Source organism: Scyliorhinus canicula, chromosome 4, assembly GCF_902713615.1.
Source record: "Scyliorhinus canicula chromosome 4, sScyCan1.1, whole genome shotgun sequence".
In the NCBI taxonomy this organism is placed as follows: domain Eukaryota; kingdom Metazoa; phylum Chordata; class Chondrichthyes; order Carcharhiniformes; family Scyliorhinidae; genus Scyliorhinus; species Scyliorhinus canicula.
The window spans coordinates 233,070,954-233,087,851 of NC_052149.1; the positions used below are offsets into that span (position 1 = coordinate 233,070,954).

A 16,898-nucleotide genomic window follows, 5' to 3' on the forward strand; every position below is an offset into this window, starting at 1 on the left:
CAGTGACCCAAGCCGGGAATCGAACCTGGGACCCTGGAGCTGTGAAGCAACAGTGCTAACCACTGTGCTACCGTGCCATACCTTTGTACTTTTTAATTCATATTTAATGTTGTGCCAAACCAGATCTCGGGCAGCGGCGGTAGGATTTGTTGCATGGATTCCAGGCTCACAAACCCCTGGTTGATTTTCAAAGGGTTGGCAAGTAGTTATTTTCACACTAACAGGAACAGGAAGTGTTGGAAAAGCTCAGCACCTTCGGCAGTCTCTGTGCAGAGAGACACAGTGACCCTTCGTCAGGACTAGTGCAGATTGTGGCCATAAAGTTTCTGTTTCTCGCTCCACAGATACTGCCCAGCCTGTATTTCGAGCACTTTCTGTTTAGATTTCAGATTTCCAGCGTCTGTAGACCTTTGCTCTCCTATTATATGCTTCATGCAAGGGCAGCACAGTAGCATAGTGGTTAGCACAGTTGCTTCACAGCTCCAGGGTCCCGGGATCGATTCCCGGATTGGGTCACTGTCTGTGCGGAGTCTGCACGTTCTCCTTGTGTCTGCGTGGGCTTCCTCCGGGTGCTCCGGTTTCCTCCCACAGTCCAAAGATGTGCAGGTTAGGTGGATTGGCCACGCGAAACTGCCCTCAGTATCCAAAAAGGTTAAGTGGAGTTACTGGGTTATGGGGATAGGGTAGAGATGTCGGCTTGTGTAGGGTGCTCTTTGTAAGGGCCGGTGCAGACTCGATGGGCCGAATGGTCTCCTTCTGCCCTGTAAATTCTATGGTTTGTAAATGTGCTTAAGTTTCTGATGCACGATCAATTGTACAGAGACTAAGGTTGGAGACAACTGTGGCTTTATTGCAGTAAGATGTGTGGCCTCCCACAGCAGCTGGCGAAATGGCTGCTGAATAGAGGACACGCATATTTATACTCCTCCTACTGGGCGGAGCCAGCAGGCAGGGGCTACCAGCGAACCTGTAGTACAGGTCCTACCTTACATCACCTAATACAGGTGTAACAGTGGTTTACCACAGCTTCCATTTAAAATGAGAAAATATTTATCTCTCAACGAAAAGAGTAATTTTTCTGTTAACAAACTCCACTTGGATAGATAGAAATAACATATTATCGCAGGCGAATAGGTTAGTGCTGATTTAGTGGACGGTTTTGCCATTTTTAAACAAGGAAGTGAAACCAGGAATCATACAATAGAATATGTCATTGTTTGTTCAAGATATTCCCATTTGTACATGGGATTGTTGTTTGCGGTGCTTGTGAAGTTCAGGTCTTATGGGTGTTGTTGTCTGGATTTTGCAGAGGACCAGGTTGAAAGAAGTGGAGATGGTGGCATAATATGAACGACCAGTTTGTGAGTATTGATGTTCAATGGAAAATATCATGGTGAATAGATTTTATCAATTGGTGCATGAACTGTGAGGTGGCCACTTGCCTGTAATTCCTGGACGAGACTTCCTAATCTTTTAACATCCTCGTTGCAGAGGTCACCGTTTGAACTGATTTTCATCCTTAGTTCTCTGATGCTGGCTCTGAGGTTCTGCATGAGTTCCCTGTAATCCCAGCAATTCAGAGTGACGTAGTTCGTGAGGTCCTTCAGCCCTTGAGTTAGCGTCAGTGCGGAGACTGTCTGTCCAGGCCAGGACTCTGAGAGTTGAGACAGATCACAGAAAGATAGGAGTTGTTAGATAAGAGAAGATCAAAGGTCCAACCAGTTCACTTTCTACCATCCCGGTAGTCACACCAATAATGGAGTTATTCACTCATCGTAACTACCAATTCTATCAATCTTTATTCATATAAATACTGTGGCTACCAGAGTAGGTCAGGGGCTAGGAATCCTGCGGTGAGTAACTCACCTCCTGACTCCCCAAAGCCTGTCCACCATCTCCAAGGCACAAGTCAGGAGTGTAATGGAATACACTCCACCTGCCTGGATGAGTGCAGCTCCAACAACACTCAAGAAGCTCAACACCATCCAAGACAAAGCAGCCCCGCTTGATTGGCACCTCAGTGGCAGCCATGTGCACCATTTCCAAGATGCACTGCAGGAACGCACCAAGGTTCCTTCAGTAGCACCTTCCAAACCCACGGCCTGTATCATCCAGGAGGACAAGAGCAACAGATACCTGGGAACCCCGCCATCTGCGAATTCCTCTCCAAGCCACACACACCATCCTGACTTGGAACTTTATCGACGTTCCTGTATGCTCCCTGGATCAATATCCTGGAACTCCTTCCCTAACAGCACTGTGGAAGTGACTATGCCACATGGTCACAGTGGTTCAAGAAGGTGGCTTAACATTGAGATGTTAAAACGTCTGATCCAATGCCTCAGGTTGATGTTAAAAACCCAATGGCACAATTCTGACTCGAGGGTTATCCCAGTGCCTTGGTCAACATATTACAATCAACACCACCGCGAGCAGGTCAATGATCCCACTGCTATTTGTCACATTTTGTATTCGCTGATTGGCTGCAATTTACCAGATTTAAAACGAAAGGGAAAATGCTGGGAAATCTCAGCAAGTCTGGCAGCATCTGTAGGGAGAGAAAAGAGCTAACGTTTCGAATCCGGTGACTCTTTGTCAAAGCCAGATTTATCAGGTTTACCAGATTTATCGGGGCAGCACGGTAGCATTGTGGATAGCACAATCGCTTCACAGCTCCAGGGTCCCAGGTGCAATTCCTGGCTTGGGTCACTGTCTGTGTGGAGTCTGCACGTTCTCCCCGTGTGTGCGTGGGTTTCCTGCGGGTGATCCGGTTTCCTCCCACAGTCACAAAGATGTACAGGTTAGGTGGATTGGCCATGATAAATTGCCCTTAGTGTCCAAAATTGCCCTTAGTGTTGGGTGGGGTTACTGGGTTACTGGGTTATGGGGATAGGGTGGAGGTGATGACCTCGGGTAGGGTGCTCTTTCCAAGAGCCGGTGCAGACTCGATGGGCCGAGTGGCCTCCTTCTGCACTGTAAATTCTATATAGAATTGCTGAGAGATGTGATTGAGTCACATTAAAAATAAATTATGCGTTCCCACAGTCCCTCTCAGGCTGTTCCATAGGGCTGTACAGCCAATGACATCATTTGGAAATGTAGTTTGTGTTGTGGGGAACATGGTAGCCATTTTACACACAGCAAGACCCCACAACTTACGTCGCAATGACCAGGTCATTTTGCAGAATCCAAAATGACAGTCCCTGTGCAGTACTGGGGAGTGCTGCACTGCGAGAGGAATTAAACTGGGCCCTCTCAAATGGGTGAGAAAGATCCCACAGCACGATTGAAAGAGTGTGGGGGTTCCCCCTGATATCCTGTCCAAGCTGGGGCTGTTTCGCACAGGGCTAAATCGCTGGCTTTGGAAGCAGGCCAGCAGCACGGTTCGATTCCCGTAACAGCCTCCCCGAACAGGCGCCGGAATGTGGCGACTAGGGGCTTTTCACACTAACTTAATTTGAAGCCTACTTGTGACAATAAGTGATTTTCATTTCATTTCATTTCAGCTTTATCCTTCCACCAACACCATAGCAAAGGGGATTAATGAACGCTCTTGCAGTAAACCAGGCCTGAATTACCTCCTTCTGCTTTCTAAAGATTCCATGATTCTGTAAAGGGAATGACTAGCACCCTGAACAGCCTCGGGGCATGTACCCCAAAGCACTTTACACAGAACTTTGCAAAGTGTATTCAGTTGGTGTTGGTGGGATCTTGCTGTGTAAATTTTGATTGGCTTGGACGGGTGACTAACAACTAGACTTTAAAAAAAGAATTCATTGACTGCGACGTTCACTGGGAGATCCTGAGAATGTGAAAGGTGCTATAGAAATGCAAGTTCTTTCTGCGCCAGAGATGAGAAGTTTACCTGTCAGCTTCAGACAGTAAATCAGCACTGAGTAGCTGTTTCCCCCCAGAGCCTCATCCAGCAGGGTTCCTATGCATCCATGGCTGGGTTCTGCATTGAGAATGTACACTAATGGGGTGGCACTGTAAAGAGATGCAATATCACCACAATTAGCAGAATATGCAACGTGCCTGAGGAGGAACCAATGCAGATTGAACACCATTATAACTTTGTCTGCCACTTAACAATAACCTGCATTCATGTAGCGCCTTTAATTAGCGCTTTAAGGCGGCACGGTAGCACAGTGGTTAGAACTGTCGCTTCACAGTACCAAGGACCCTGGTTCAATTCCCGGCTTGGGTCACTGCCTGTGCGGAGTCTGCACGTTCTCCCCGTGTCTGCATGGGTTTCCTCCGGGTGCTCCGGTTTCCTCCCACAAGTCCCGAAAGACGTGCTGTTAGGTGAATTGGACATTCTGAATTCTCCCTCAGTGTACCCGAACAGGCGCCGGAATGTGGCGACTAGGGGAATTTCACAGTAACTGCATTGAAGTGTTAATGTAAGCCTACTTGTGACACTAGTGAAGATTATTATATGTAGAAAAGCACTTCACAGGAACATAATCAGGAAAGATTGGACGTTGACCTAAAGAAGGAGGCATCAGCAGGGACAGAGGTAGTATTTAAGGAGGATCGTAAAGGTAAAGAGAGATAACTGGAGAGTTTTAGGGAGTGAATTCCAGAGTTCTGGGGCCAAGACTGTTAATCCAGCCCTTGAGTTTTGGAATAGAGAGGCTGGTTTAGGAACATTAAAAATAGGACGCCAGTATTTCTATTACAGTTCAGCCATATCCTTGGTACCAGGTCAATGAGAAAGATAACCTGATAATGGAGATTAGGTGAAGTCCTAGTATGAGATTTTAACCTGCGGTAATTCCAACAGATAACTAGCAAGGTAGTTTATGGGCTCTATCTGGAGTCAAGGACCTCCTCCAGGACTCTCCATCCCCAGGACTGTGGGGCTCCCCCAGAACGTACAGCCAGGCTTCCCTTGGCAGGATAAGGAATCAGAAAGCCAAACCCAGCTCCAGAGTCCCAGGTTCGATTCCCGGCTTGGGTCACTGTCTGTGCGGAGTCTGCACGTTCTCTCCGTGTCTGCGTGGGTTCCCTCCGGGTGCTCCGGTTTCCTCCCACAAGCCCCGAAAGACGTGCTTATTAGGTGAATTGGACATTCTGAATTCTCCCTCTGTGTACCCGAACAGGCGCCAGAGTGTGGCGGCTAGGGGATTTTTCCAGTAACTTCATTGCAGTGTTAATGTAAGCCTACTTGTGACACTAATAAAAAGATTATTTAAAAAAATATTATAGGAATTGAAGATTAGTCTCCAGGTCACCGTTGCAGGCAAAATACAGGAGAAAACCCATAAGGGCATGAAAACAGAATGGTGGGCGGGATTCTCCCAACGGGAGTCTAAGTGCCGATGCCGGAGTAAAAACCGGAGTGTTTTACTCCGGCGTCAGCACCCGTTCCCTGACCCCCATTCTGGGGCCTCCGTGGGGCTGGTAGGGGCGTGGCGCGATTTGCGGGGTGGGGCCTCGGAGCGGCGTTGGAGATCCGTGGGTCCCGCGCATGCGCAGTTGGGCAGGCGCCAACTAGCCCATGCGCAGTGGCCGTCCTCCCCCAGGCTGCCCCGCACAACAATGGCGCTGGGCTATAATATTGCCGGCGGAGGAATGGAGGCCCGCCGACAGAGGCCGGCCCGCCGATCAGTGGGCTCCGATCGCGGGCCAGACACCATCGGAGGCCCCCCCCAGTGAGGAAGCCCCCCCCCCACTGGCCGCCCCCCGACGTTCCCGCAAAGTTCCCGTCGGCAGCGACCAGGGTGAACAGCGCCGGCAGGACTCTGTCGTGACGAAGCGGCCGCTCGCCCCATCCGGGCCGGAGAATCGGCGGCCCCGCCGATTCCAGCGGCCCGCGGCCGGCACCGTGCCAAATGCGCTGGCGCAAATGGCGGAGATTCTCCGCACCTCGGAGAATCGCTCACCGCGTCGGGGCCTCGTGGCGCTGTTGCTCCGATTCTCCGGCCCGGCACGGGGCCCGGAGAATCGCCCCCGGTGTTTTTGCCTTCATTTCCCTTCATCACCTCTGTTTAAATAGTTCTTAAGATATTGGTGGTGGATTGTGTGACAGTCCACCTCAGCCAACCGTTAGAGGGAAGGTGGTGGTAACGCCACTGGATCAGAGGCCCAGGCTAATCCTCCGGGGACACGGGTTCAAATACAGAAACTGGTGACATTTAAATTCAATTCATAAATCTGGAATATAAAGCTAGTCTCAGGAATGATGACCATGACTAAGACTATCATCATAAACACCCACGAATGTCCCCTTTGGGGCTGATTATCTGCCGTTCTTACCCAGTCTGGCCTACATGTGACTCCACACCCACAGTAATGTGGGTGACCCTCAATTGCTCTCTAAATTGGCCGAGCAATACTGGCTTTGTCAGCGAATCCCACGACCCATGAAAGAGATTTAAAAATAGAACCATCCAATTGGGCAGCAATGAATCTTTTTCACTTGCGATTGGCTATGAGAAACCATGAGGATGGACATGTCAAATGACCAATGGCGGGAGTATGAGGGAGGGGGCGTCATGTGATGAAACCTTTTTTTAATAAACATTTTATTGAGGTATTTATGGTTTTATAACAACAACAATAAACAATGTACATGAAAAAATAAACATAGTGCAAAAGCCATCTCCCTTACAGGTCCCACCTTTACTAACCCACTCCTCTAAACTAAACTAAACCCCGACCCCCCCCCCCCCTTTCTGCTGACGGTTAATTTCCCCAAATAAGTCAACGAACGGTTGCCATCTCCGGGTGAACCCTAACATTGACCCTCTCATAACGAACTTGATTTTCTCCAGACAGAGAAAGCTAGCCATGTCCGATAGCCAGGTCTCCGACTTCGGGGGCTTTGAGTCCCTCCAAGCTAATAGTATCTGTCTCCGGGCTACCAGGGAAGCAAAGGCCAGAACGCTGCCTCTTTCTCCTCCTGGATTCCCGGACACCCTGAAAATCGCCACCTCTGGACTCGGTGCCACCCTTGTTTTTAACACCGTGGACATGACATCTGCCAATCCCTGCCAAAATCCCCTAAGCTTCGGACATGTCCAGAACATGTGGACATGGTTCGCTGCTCCTCCCGCACACTTTGCGCACCTATCTTCCACCCCAAAGAATCTGCTCATCCGGGCCACTGTCATGTGAGCCCGATGAATGACCTTGAACTGTATCAGGCTGAGCCTGGCACATGTTGCAGATGCGCTGACTCTACTCAAAGCGTCTGCCCACAGACCATCCTCTATCTCACCTCCCAGCTCCTCCTCCCACTTGTGCTTCAGCTCCTCAGTCTGCGTCTCCTCTGACCCCCATGAGTTCCTTGTAAATGTCAGGGACCCTCCCTTCTCCCACCCACACTCTGGAAACTACCCTGTCCTGTATCCCCCTTAGCGGTAGGAGCGGGAAGGTTGAGACCTGCCTGCGTAGGAAGTCCCGCGCCTGCAGGAACCTAAACTCATTTCCTCTCGTCAATCCAAATTTCTCCTCCAGCTCCCTCAGGCTAGAAAAGCTCCCCTCCATAAACATATCCCCCATCCTCTCAATCCCTGCTCTCTGCCATCTCCGAAACCCCCCATCCGGCCTTCCCGGGGCAAACCGGTGATTATTACAGATTGGGGACCAGATCGATGCTCCCTCTGCTCCCACATGCTTCCTCCATTGCCCCAGACTCTCAGGGCCGCCCTGAGGGCCAACCACATGGCTGGTGGAGTACCGTGCCAGCGGGAACGGTAGAGGTGCAGTTACCAACGCACCCAGACTGGTGCCCTTACATGAAGCCGCCTCCATACGCTCCCATACCGACCCTCCCCCACCACCCACTTCCTGATCATGGCTATATTCGCCACCCGATAATAATTACTAAACTTCGGCAGCACCAGCCCCCCTCCCCTCGGTTCCGCTCCAACATCCCCTTTTTTACTCGCGGGGTCTTACCCACCCATACAAAGCCCGAGATCGCCTTGTTAACCCGTTTAAAGAAGGACCATGGAATAAAGATGGGGAGACACTGAAACATAAACAGGAATCACAGGAGGACCATCATTTTCACTGTCTGCACCCTCCCAGCCAGTGACAGCGGGAGCATGCCCCACCTTCGTAAATCCTCCTTCATTTGGTCTACTAGTCAGGCCAAATTTAACTTGTGTAGCCGTTCCCATTCCCGCGCCACCTGGATGCCTAGGTACCGAAAGCTTCCCCCCACCACCCTAAACGGCAGCCCCCCCCCCTCCCCCAATTGCCTCTCCTGCCCCCTTGCCTGGATCGCGAACATCTCGCTTTTCCCCATGTTCAGTTAATATCCCAAAAACCGGTCAAATTCCCCCAGAAACCTTTCTAGTGGGTCCGAAACATATAGGAGCAGGTCATCTGCGTATAGCGAGATTCTGTGTTCCACAACCCCCCCTCCCCCACACCCCGCCGGACCAGCCCCTTGAGGCTCTCAGCGCAATTGCCAGCGGCTCTATGGCCAATGCAAACAGCAGTGTGGAGAGGGGGCATCCCTGTCTCATTCCCCCGGTGCAGCCTGAAATAGTCCGATGTTGACCTGTTGTCTGTACGCTCGCAGCAGGAGCCTGATACAGCAGCCTGACCCAGTTAATAAAGCCCCGCCCAAATCCAAACCGCCCCAGTACCTCCCACAGATATTCCCATTCCACCTGATCAAATGCCTTCTCTGTGTCCATTGCGACCACTACCTCCACGTCCCTACCTTCTGGGGGCATCATGATCACATTTAGCAACTTTCTTACATTGGCTGCCAACTGCCTCCCATTAACGAATCCCGTCTGGTCCTCCCCAATCAGGTCCGGAACCGAGTCTTCAACCCTTGAGGACAAGATTTTGGCCAACAGTTTGGTGTCTACATTTAGTAGGGATATCGGGCTGTAGGACTCGCATAGCTCCGGGTCCTTGTCCCGCTTCAGAATCAATGAGATAGTGGCCTGTAACATCGTTGGGGGAAGCACCCCATGCTCCTTTGCCTCATTGAATGTCCTCATCAATAACAGCCCCAATATCCCAGAGAACCTTTTATAAAACTCCACCCGTCCGGCCCCGGGGCTTTACCCGACTGCATGGCCTTCAGCCCCTCTGCTATCTCCTCCAACCCGATCGGGGCCCCCAGCCCTTTTACCAACCCCCCACCCACCTTCGGGAACTTCAGCCCCCCAAAACGTACCTCATCCCCTCAGGCCCAGCTGGGGCTTCCGACTCATACAACCTGCTGTAAAACTCCTTAAACTCCTTATTGACCCTGACCAGGTTCCCATCTGCGTCCTTTACTTTCCCAATCTTCCTGGCTGCCTCCCACTTTCTAAGCTGCTGCACAAGCATTCTACTGGCCTTCTCTCCATGCTCATAGATCGCCCCCCTCGCCTTTCTCAGCTGCTCCACCGCCCTCCCTGTGGTTTACAAGCCGAAATCCGCCTGTAGCCTCCGCCGTTCCCTTCGAAGCCCTGCCTCTGGGGTCTCCGCATACCTCCTGTCGACCTACAATATCTCCTTTATCAGTCGGTCCGTCTCTGCTCTGTCTGCCTTCTCCCTGTGGGCCCGTATCGAGATCAGCTCCCCCCTAACCACCGCCTTCACCGCCTCCCAGACCACCGCAGCTGAAACTTCCCCCGTGTCGTTAACGTCCAGGTTGTTCTGAATACATTTCCTCAGCCGCCCACACACCACCTCATCAGCTAAAAGTCCCACATCCAGCTTCCAGTGCGGGCACTGGCTACTCTCCTTACTAACCTGTGGGGGGCATGATCTGAGATTGTAATCGCCGAATACCCTGTGTCCACTACCCCCGTCAGTAAAGCCCCGTCCAGAATAAAAAAGTCAATCTGGGAGTACACTTTATGCACGTGTGAGTAGAAGGAGAACTCCTTCACTCTCGGCCGCCCAAATCTCCATGGGTCCACCCCTCCATTTGCTCCACAAACCCCTTCAACTCCTTTGCCATTGCTGGCACCCTGCCCGTCCTTGAGCTAGATCAGTCTAGCCCAGGGTCCATGACTGTGTTAAAGTCCCCCCCCCATAACCAACTTATGCGAATCCAGGTCCGGGATCTTCCCCAACATCCTCTTTATAAACTCCACATCATCCCAATTTGGCGCGTACACGTTCACAAGTACCACCAGCAGCCCCTCCAGCTTCCCACTGACCATTATGTACCGGCCTCCCACATCCGCTACTATTCTTCCTGCCTTGAGTAACACTCGCTTGTTAATCAGGATCGCGACCCCTCTAGTCTTAGAGTCCAGCCCCGAGTGAAAAACCTGTCCGACCCATCCCTTCCTTAACCTAATCTGATCAGTTACTCTAAGGTGCGTCTCCTGTAACATTACCACATCCGCCTTCAGAGTGGCGCAGCGGAAGCGTGCTGGGCCCATAACCCAGAGGTCGCTGGATCGAAACCATTCTCTGCTGGTTACTTTTTGTCAGGGGCTGTTTAGCACAGGGCTAAATCGCTGGCTTTGAAAGCAGACCAAGGCAGCCAGCAGCATGGTTCAATTCCCGTACCAGCCTCCCCGAACAGGCGCTGGAATGTGGTGACTAGGGGCTTTTCACAGTAACTTCATTTGAAGCCTAAGTGTGACAATAAGCAAATTTCATTTCATGTCAAATGCGTGAACACGCGTGCCCTCTTAACCGGCCCATTTAGCCCTCTTGCGTTCCAGGTGATCAGCCTGGTTGGGGGGATTATAGCCCCCCCCCCCCTTCGCCGATCAGCCATCACCTTTAGAACATAGAACATAGAACAGTACAGCACAGAACAGGCCCTTCGGCCCTCAATGTTGTGCCGAGCCATGAACACCCTACTCAAACCCACGTATCCACCCTATACCCATAACCCAACAACCCCCCCCTCAACCTTACTTTTATTAGGACACTACGGGCAATTTAGCATGGCCAATCCACCTAACCCGCACATCTTTGGACTGTGGGAGGAAACTGGAGCACCCGGAGGAAACCCACGCACACAGGGGGAGGACGTGCAGACTCCACACAGACAGTGACCCAGCCGGGAATCGAACCTGGGACCCTGGAGCTGTGAAGCATTTATGCTAACCACCATGCTACCCTGCTGCCCACAGCTGTCACTTGCCAGTCTCCAGCACGCGCCCCACACATCCAACGGCCCGCTCCCAGGCAGCCTCTGCCCCCAACCTCATTTTTGTCCCACAGCAAAAGTCCCTCCCCCATCAGCAGAACATTTTTCCCCCTCCCCCCCTAGTAACAGCACTATGTAAACCAACCCCTTCAACAAGCATAACATTTGCTCACCCCCCACTGCGCTTCTGTGTACTAGCCCGCCCAGCTAGCTTGGTGACCCCCACCCTTGGCGCCAGACATTCTCCCACCTACTGTTCTCCCCCCCCACCCCCACTCGGACACACATATGCAAAAGAAAAACAATCCCAACACAATTGCCCGAAAAGAAACACGAAAAACAAAGAAAAGATCAAACAGAAAATCCAACATCTAACATTCACATCTCCATCCCCCATCAGTGCAAATGTAAACTTTAACTCACACAGCTCTACAAGCCCCAGATCAATACAGAAAGCATTACAGATAACGTCCGAAAAACAAGAAACTGCTGGTGGCAGACACCTCAGTCTGCCACCAGCCCTCTTTCTAGCAAAGTCCATCGCTTCCTCGGGGGACTCAAAATAAAATGTTGCTCCTCATACGTGACTCAAAGAAGGGCCGGATACAGCAGTCCAAACGTAACCTTTTTCTTGAAAAGGGTCGACTTTATCTGGTTGAACCCCGCTCTTCTCCTGGCCACCTCCGCACCCAGATCCTGATAGATCCGCAGGATACTATTCTCCCATTTACAGCTCCGTGTCTGCCTGGCCCACCCTAAAATACGCTCCTTATCCAAGTATCTGTGGAATCTCACCACCATTGCCCTTGGGGGGTCCTCCACACGCGGCTTCCTCGCGAGCGCTCTGTGAGCCCTGTCCACCTCTAAGGATCGGGGGAATGCCCCATCCCCCAGTATCTTCTCGAACATGTCCGCTATGTACGCCCCTGAGTCCATCCCTTCAGACCCCTCCGGGAGCCCGATTCGCAGGTTCTGCCGGCGGGACCTATTCTCTGGGTCCTCCACCTTCTCCAAGAGCCTTTTCTGTTGGTCTCTCAGCGTCCCCACCTCCAACTCCACCGCAGTTTGATGTTTCTCCTGGTCAGCCAGCACCTTCTCCACTTTCTGAATCGCCCGATCCTGAGCATCCAATCCAAGCTCCCGCCGCGCAGTCGACTCCTTCATCGGCTCCAAACATTCCTGTTGCTGCTTGGCAAAGCCCTCCTGAATGAACTGCATCAGCTGCTCCGTTGACCGCTGGGTCAACACGCCAGGACCCCGGTCATCCGCCATGCTGTCTCCCACTGCAGCTTCAGCCCAAGCCTTCTCTGTTCGCCTATTTCTTCCTTTGCGAGCACTCCTGGTCCGTCTCTCCATGCACTGATGTAGGAATCCACTCCACAATTACCTCTACCATCAATTTACCGAATCAAGTCCGACAAAAAATCGGGAGAAAAGGTCCAAAGGTCCGACCCGAGCGGGAGCCATCAAATGTGCGACCAAATTCCCGTACCAGCCTCCCCGGACAGGCGCCGGAATGTGGCGACTAGGGGCTTTTCACAGTAACTTCGTTGAAGCCTACTCATGACAATAAGTGATTTTCATTTCATTTTTCATTTCACCTACTCCTTCATAGACGTCGCCAGAAGTCATGGGATGAAACCTTAAGGAACACATTCAACCAGAGTTGAAAACTTGAAAACGGTCGTCAAGCGTCACGCCGGCTGACGCGGCCGATGAACACGGCTGTGCATGTGCAGGTTGGACAACGCCAACCCGCGCATGCGCAGTTGGCGTCTTTTCCCTCAGCCGCCCCGCAAGACGTGGCGGATTGATCTTGCGGGGCGGCGGAGGGAAAAGAGTGCGTCCGTTACGGACGTACAGCCCGTGATCGGTGCCCACCAATCGCGGGCCTATGCCCCCCTTGGCACAGCCGTGGTACGGCCGCGCCAATCGGGCCCCCAGATGCCCCAAACGGGCAATGTCGTGAGGCCCTCCCGCTATTCTCCCACCCGGTGTGGGGGGGGGGGGGGGGGGGGGGGGGGCGGAAAATCTCGCCCATAGAAACTGGGAGCAGGAGGAGGCCATTCAGCTCTTCGAGCCTGCTCTGCCATTCTATAAGATCATATATAAAGATAGACTCTCTATCTAAATGCCATATTCCCGATTACTCCCCAAACCCCCTTGATGCTATTAAAATCTAAAGCATTATCTATCTCTTACTGGAATACATTCAGTGACACAACCCTCACAACCTTCTGTGGTGGAGAACTCCACAAGTTCACTACCTTTGGCTGAAAAACGTTTTGCTCATCTCGGTGCTAAACGCTCCACCCCGTATCCTGGGACTGTGGCACCTGGTCCGAGATTCCCCAATCAGGGAAAACATCCTCCCGGCATCTAGTCTGCCCTGCCCTGTGTGATTTATACACATTTCAATCAGATCTCCGCTCACCGTTCTAAACTCCAGTGAATACAGGCCCAGTCAAACCAATCTCTCCTCATAGGGAAAGTCCCACCAACCCCGGTATCAACCCAGTGAACGTCGAGCACTTTGGTGACCTGCTCCTGGAGAGGAAGTTTCTCAGCTGTAGAGAATCAGCGGACAAATTTCAGCTCCCCAACCCTCGTCTTTCTCACCACTTCCAACGTCGCAATTTCACCCGTATTGCTTTCTGTTCCTTTCCTCTGGCTCTACCTGTGGTGAACCACTGTGTGCACCTATATTAGGGGATGTAAGGTAGGACCTGTACTACAGGTTCGCCGGTAGCCCCTGCCGGCTGGCTCCGCCCACTAGGAGCTGTATAAATATGCGTGTCCCCCATTGATCTGCCATTTCGCCAGCTGCAGCAGGAGGCCACGCATCTGACTGTAATAAAGCCTCAGTTGTACCCAATCTGAGTCTTTGTGCAGTTGATCGTGCATCACCACCCTCCACCTTACTGGAGGGGATTCTGACCTCAGCTCAGCCAGGCAGGAGGTCTATCTCTATGGCCACATTCTGTCATCCGATCCCCCGCCCACACTGAACGGGGGGGGAAGGGCGAAATGGGAGAGTGAACTGGGCCCTCCACTCACAAGCGAGGTGTGGAGAGAGGCCCTATACAGGGTCAACTCCACATCCTCATGTGCCCGGTTATCCTAATTCAGGCCAAAGTGCTGCATTGGACACACTTGACCAAAGCAAGGATGAGCGGGTTTTTCAGGAATGTTGAGAACAGATGTGACCGCTGTTCGCTTGCCCCCCGCAGATCACACACAATATGTTTCGGTCCTGCCCCGGATTCGTCAGCTTCACGGCATCTTTTCTCAACACAATGTCTGATATTCTCCGATTAGAATGACAGCCATGCCCCCTGGTGGCCATATTTGGGATTTCAGGCTCTCCGGCAATTAATAGTGATAATAACCTTTATTGTCACAAGTAGGCTTGCATTAACACTGCAATGAGGTTACTGTGGAAATCCCCGAGTCGCCACATTCCGGCGCCTGTTCAGGTACACGGAGGGAGAATTCAGAATGTCCAATTCACCTAACAGGCACGTCGTTCGGGAAGGTGCAGACTCCCAACTCACTCCGGAGTCGAGGCGAATGTTATCACCTTTGCTTCATTAACAGCCCGGAGGTGGATTCTGCTTGGCTGGAAGCCTCCCGCTCCGCCCAGTCCCCCTGCCTGGTTCGGGGTTTCAATATCCTTTTTGCATTTGGAGAAAATTAAATTTACCATCAGAGGCTCTGTTAAGAGATTCTACCCGAGATGGCAACCCTTTGATGTACCATCAATTCGACTCAAGACAGAATTAGGATCCGAACTGTGGCTTTAATCAGCTAGTTGTTAGTCCGGTGGTCGACTACAGAGAAAGGCCGACCGCCGGGAACTCTGGGTACTTATACCCCACCTCGGAGGTGGGGCCTACATGCCTCTCGACCAATTGGAGAGCAGTCACATGACTAGTCCCAACCAATCGGACGAGAGGCACATGACCAGCCAGAGCCAATGGGAAGCCAGTGCTCTGCACCAATGGCAGTGCTCATATCCATACCACCACACCCTTTATCTCCTTTTTCAAAGAGTTAGACACCGTCAGCTATTCAGGACTTTGGGTTTAGAGTTGACGTTATTTGCCTTTTCTTTGTTTTGTTTGTATTGTTGGGGGAAAAAGGAGGAAGGCTTTTGTGGCTTCACAACAGAGGATCTGGTGAAGAACAAGACAAAGTGATCTGTCTGCGAGGGGACATGGGCTTGTGAGGACTAAGGGTGTATGATTAAGGAGGCAGGCTGACAAATGTTGGACAACCTTGTTGGCAAAGAGGGGTTAATGTTTGTCGACTCACCCATTCACTGCACCTTTCTCAGCCTCTCCTGTAAGGTCAAATAGCCGGATAGACGAATGAAGACAACTACCGCTCGTCTCCTGCTGCTCCAGGGAAATTGTAAATAATGTGCTGCACCTGGATTTACAAAGGAAATTAAACAAATCGAGTTTCTATAATTTCACAATATATGTTTCACAATTAGTACCCTATCCTTTCATTACTGTCACAGCTTCGATCAAAAGGTCATTTTCTTTATTCTTGGGTCCAGTTAAATCCCATTCCAGAACGCATAATTGAGGCTGGTACTCCAGTGCTGAGGGAGTGCAGCAGGGCTGCATATACTGACGGTCAGGTGAGATATTAGGCTTTATCCCTGCCAACTTCTTACCTGGGCCTGTGAAAGATCTAACAGCGCCATTCAAAGATGTTAATAATTAATAATCTTTATTGTCACAAGTAGGCTTACATTACCACTGCAATGAAGTTACTGTGAAAATCCCCTAGTCGCCACACTCCGGCACCTGTTCGGGTACACTGAGGGAGAATTCAGAATGTCCAATTCACCTAACAAGCACGTCTTTCGAGACTTGTGGGAGGAAACCGGAGCACCCGGAGGATACCCACGCACACACGGGGAGAACGTGCAGACTTCGCACAGACAGTGACCCAAGCCGGGAATCGAACCTGGGTCCCTGGCGCTGTGAGGCAACAGTGCTAACCACTGTGCTACTGTGCTGCCTCTGGAGAGACGTCTGCTGATGTTTTGACTAACATTCAATCAACACCGTGCAAAACAGAACATTTTATCCATTTTATTTATTGTTGGTGGATCCAGTTTGCTGTTGCATTTACCCGCATAGCAACAGCAGTTGCACTTGACAAAGCATTGTGAAATTTGTCTCACAGTTTATCTGGTACCTGGCTTTGAATGCAACACAGTGAGCTCAGTGTGAAGGACTGCCTTTTCATAGAATTTACAGTGCAGAAGGAGGCCACTCGGCCCATCGAGTCTGCACCGGCTCTTGGAAAGAGCACCCTACCCAAGGTCAACACCTCCACCCTATCCCCATAACCCAGTAACCCCACCCAACACTAAGGGCAATTTTGGACACTAAGGACAATTTATCATGGCCAATCCACCTAACCTGCACATCTTTGGACTGTGGGAGGAAACTGGAGCACCCGGAGGAAACCCACGCACACACTGGGAGAACGTGCAGACTCCGCACAGACAGTGACCCAAGCCGGGAATCGAACCTGGGATCCTGGAGCTGTGAAGCAATTGTGCTAACCACTGTGCTACCGTGCTGATGGGACAGCAGGTTTCGACCAGTGTCACAATGGCTCGAACTCTGACCCCTGAGTGAGAAAGCGGAGGCCACAAGACCCACTCCAGGTTACTTGAGCACATCATCTATGTTGACACACCCAGTGCCAGGACTGAGGAAGTGCCGCTCTGCCGGAGGAGCTGACTTTCAGCTGAGGCATTAAGCTAAGGCCCCATTTGCCCTTCCAGGTGGATATA

At 51.5% G+C, this 16,898-nt stretch overlaps 1 protein-coding gene across 6 annotated transcripts in view; it reads right to left on the reverse strand.

Moving 5' to 3' along the window:
* The window catches only part of LOC119965457 (chromosome-associated kinesin KIF4A), a 134,218-nt gene that overhangs the window by 47,291 nt on the left and 70,029 nt on the right, over window positions 1-16,898 (reverse strand). For all 6 annotated transcript variants that reach the window (XM_038796256.1, XM_038796260.1, XM_038796258.1 and 3 more), the window contains 3 exons: window positions 15,392-15,508; window positions 3,866-3,987; window positions 1,443-1,654 (listed from right to left, as the gene is read on the reverse strand). In XM_038796256.1, the coding sequence (XP_038652184.1) occupies window positions 1,443-1,654; window positions 3,866-3,987; window positions 15,392-15,508 (451 nt within the window). The remainder of the gene's footprint in view (window positions 1-1,442; window positions 1,655-3,865; window positions 3,988-15,391; window positions 15,509-16,898) is intronic.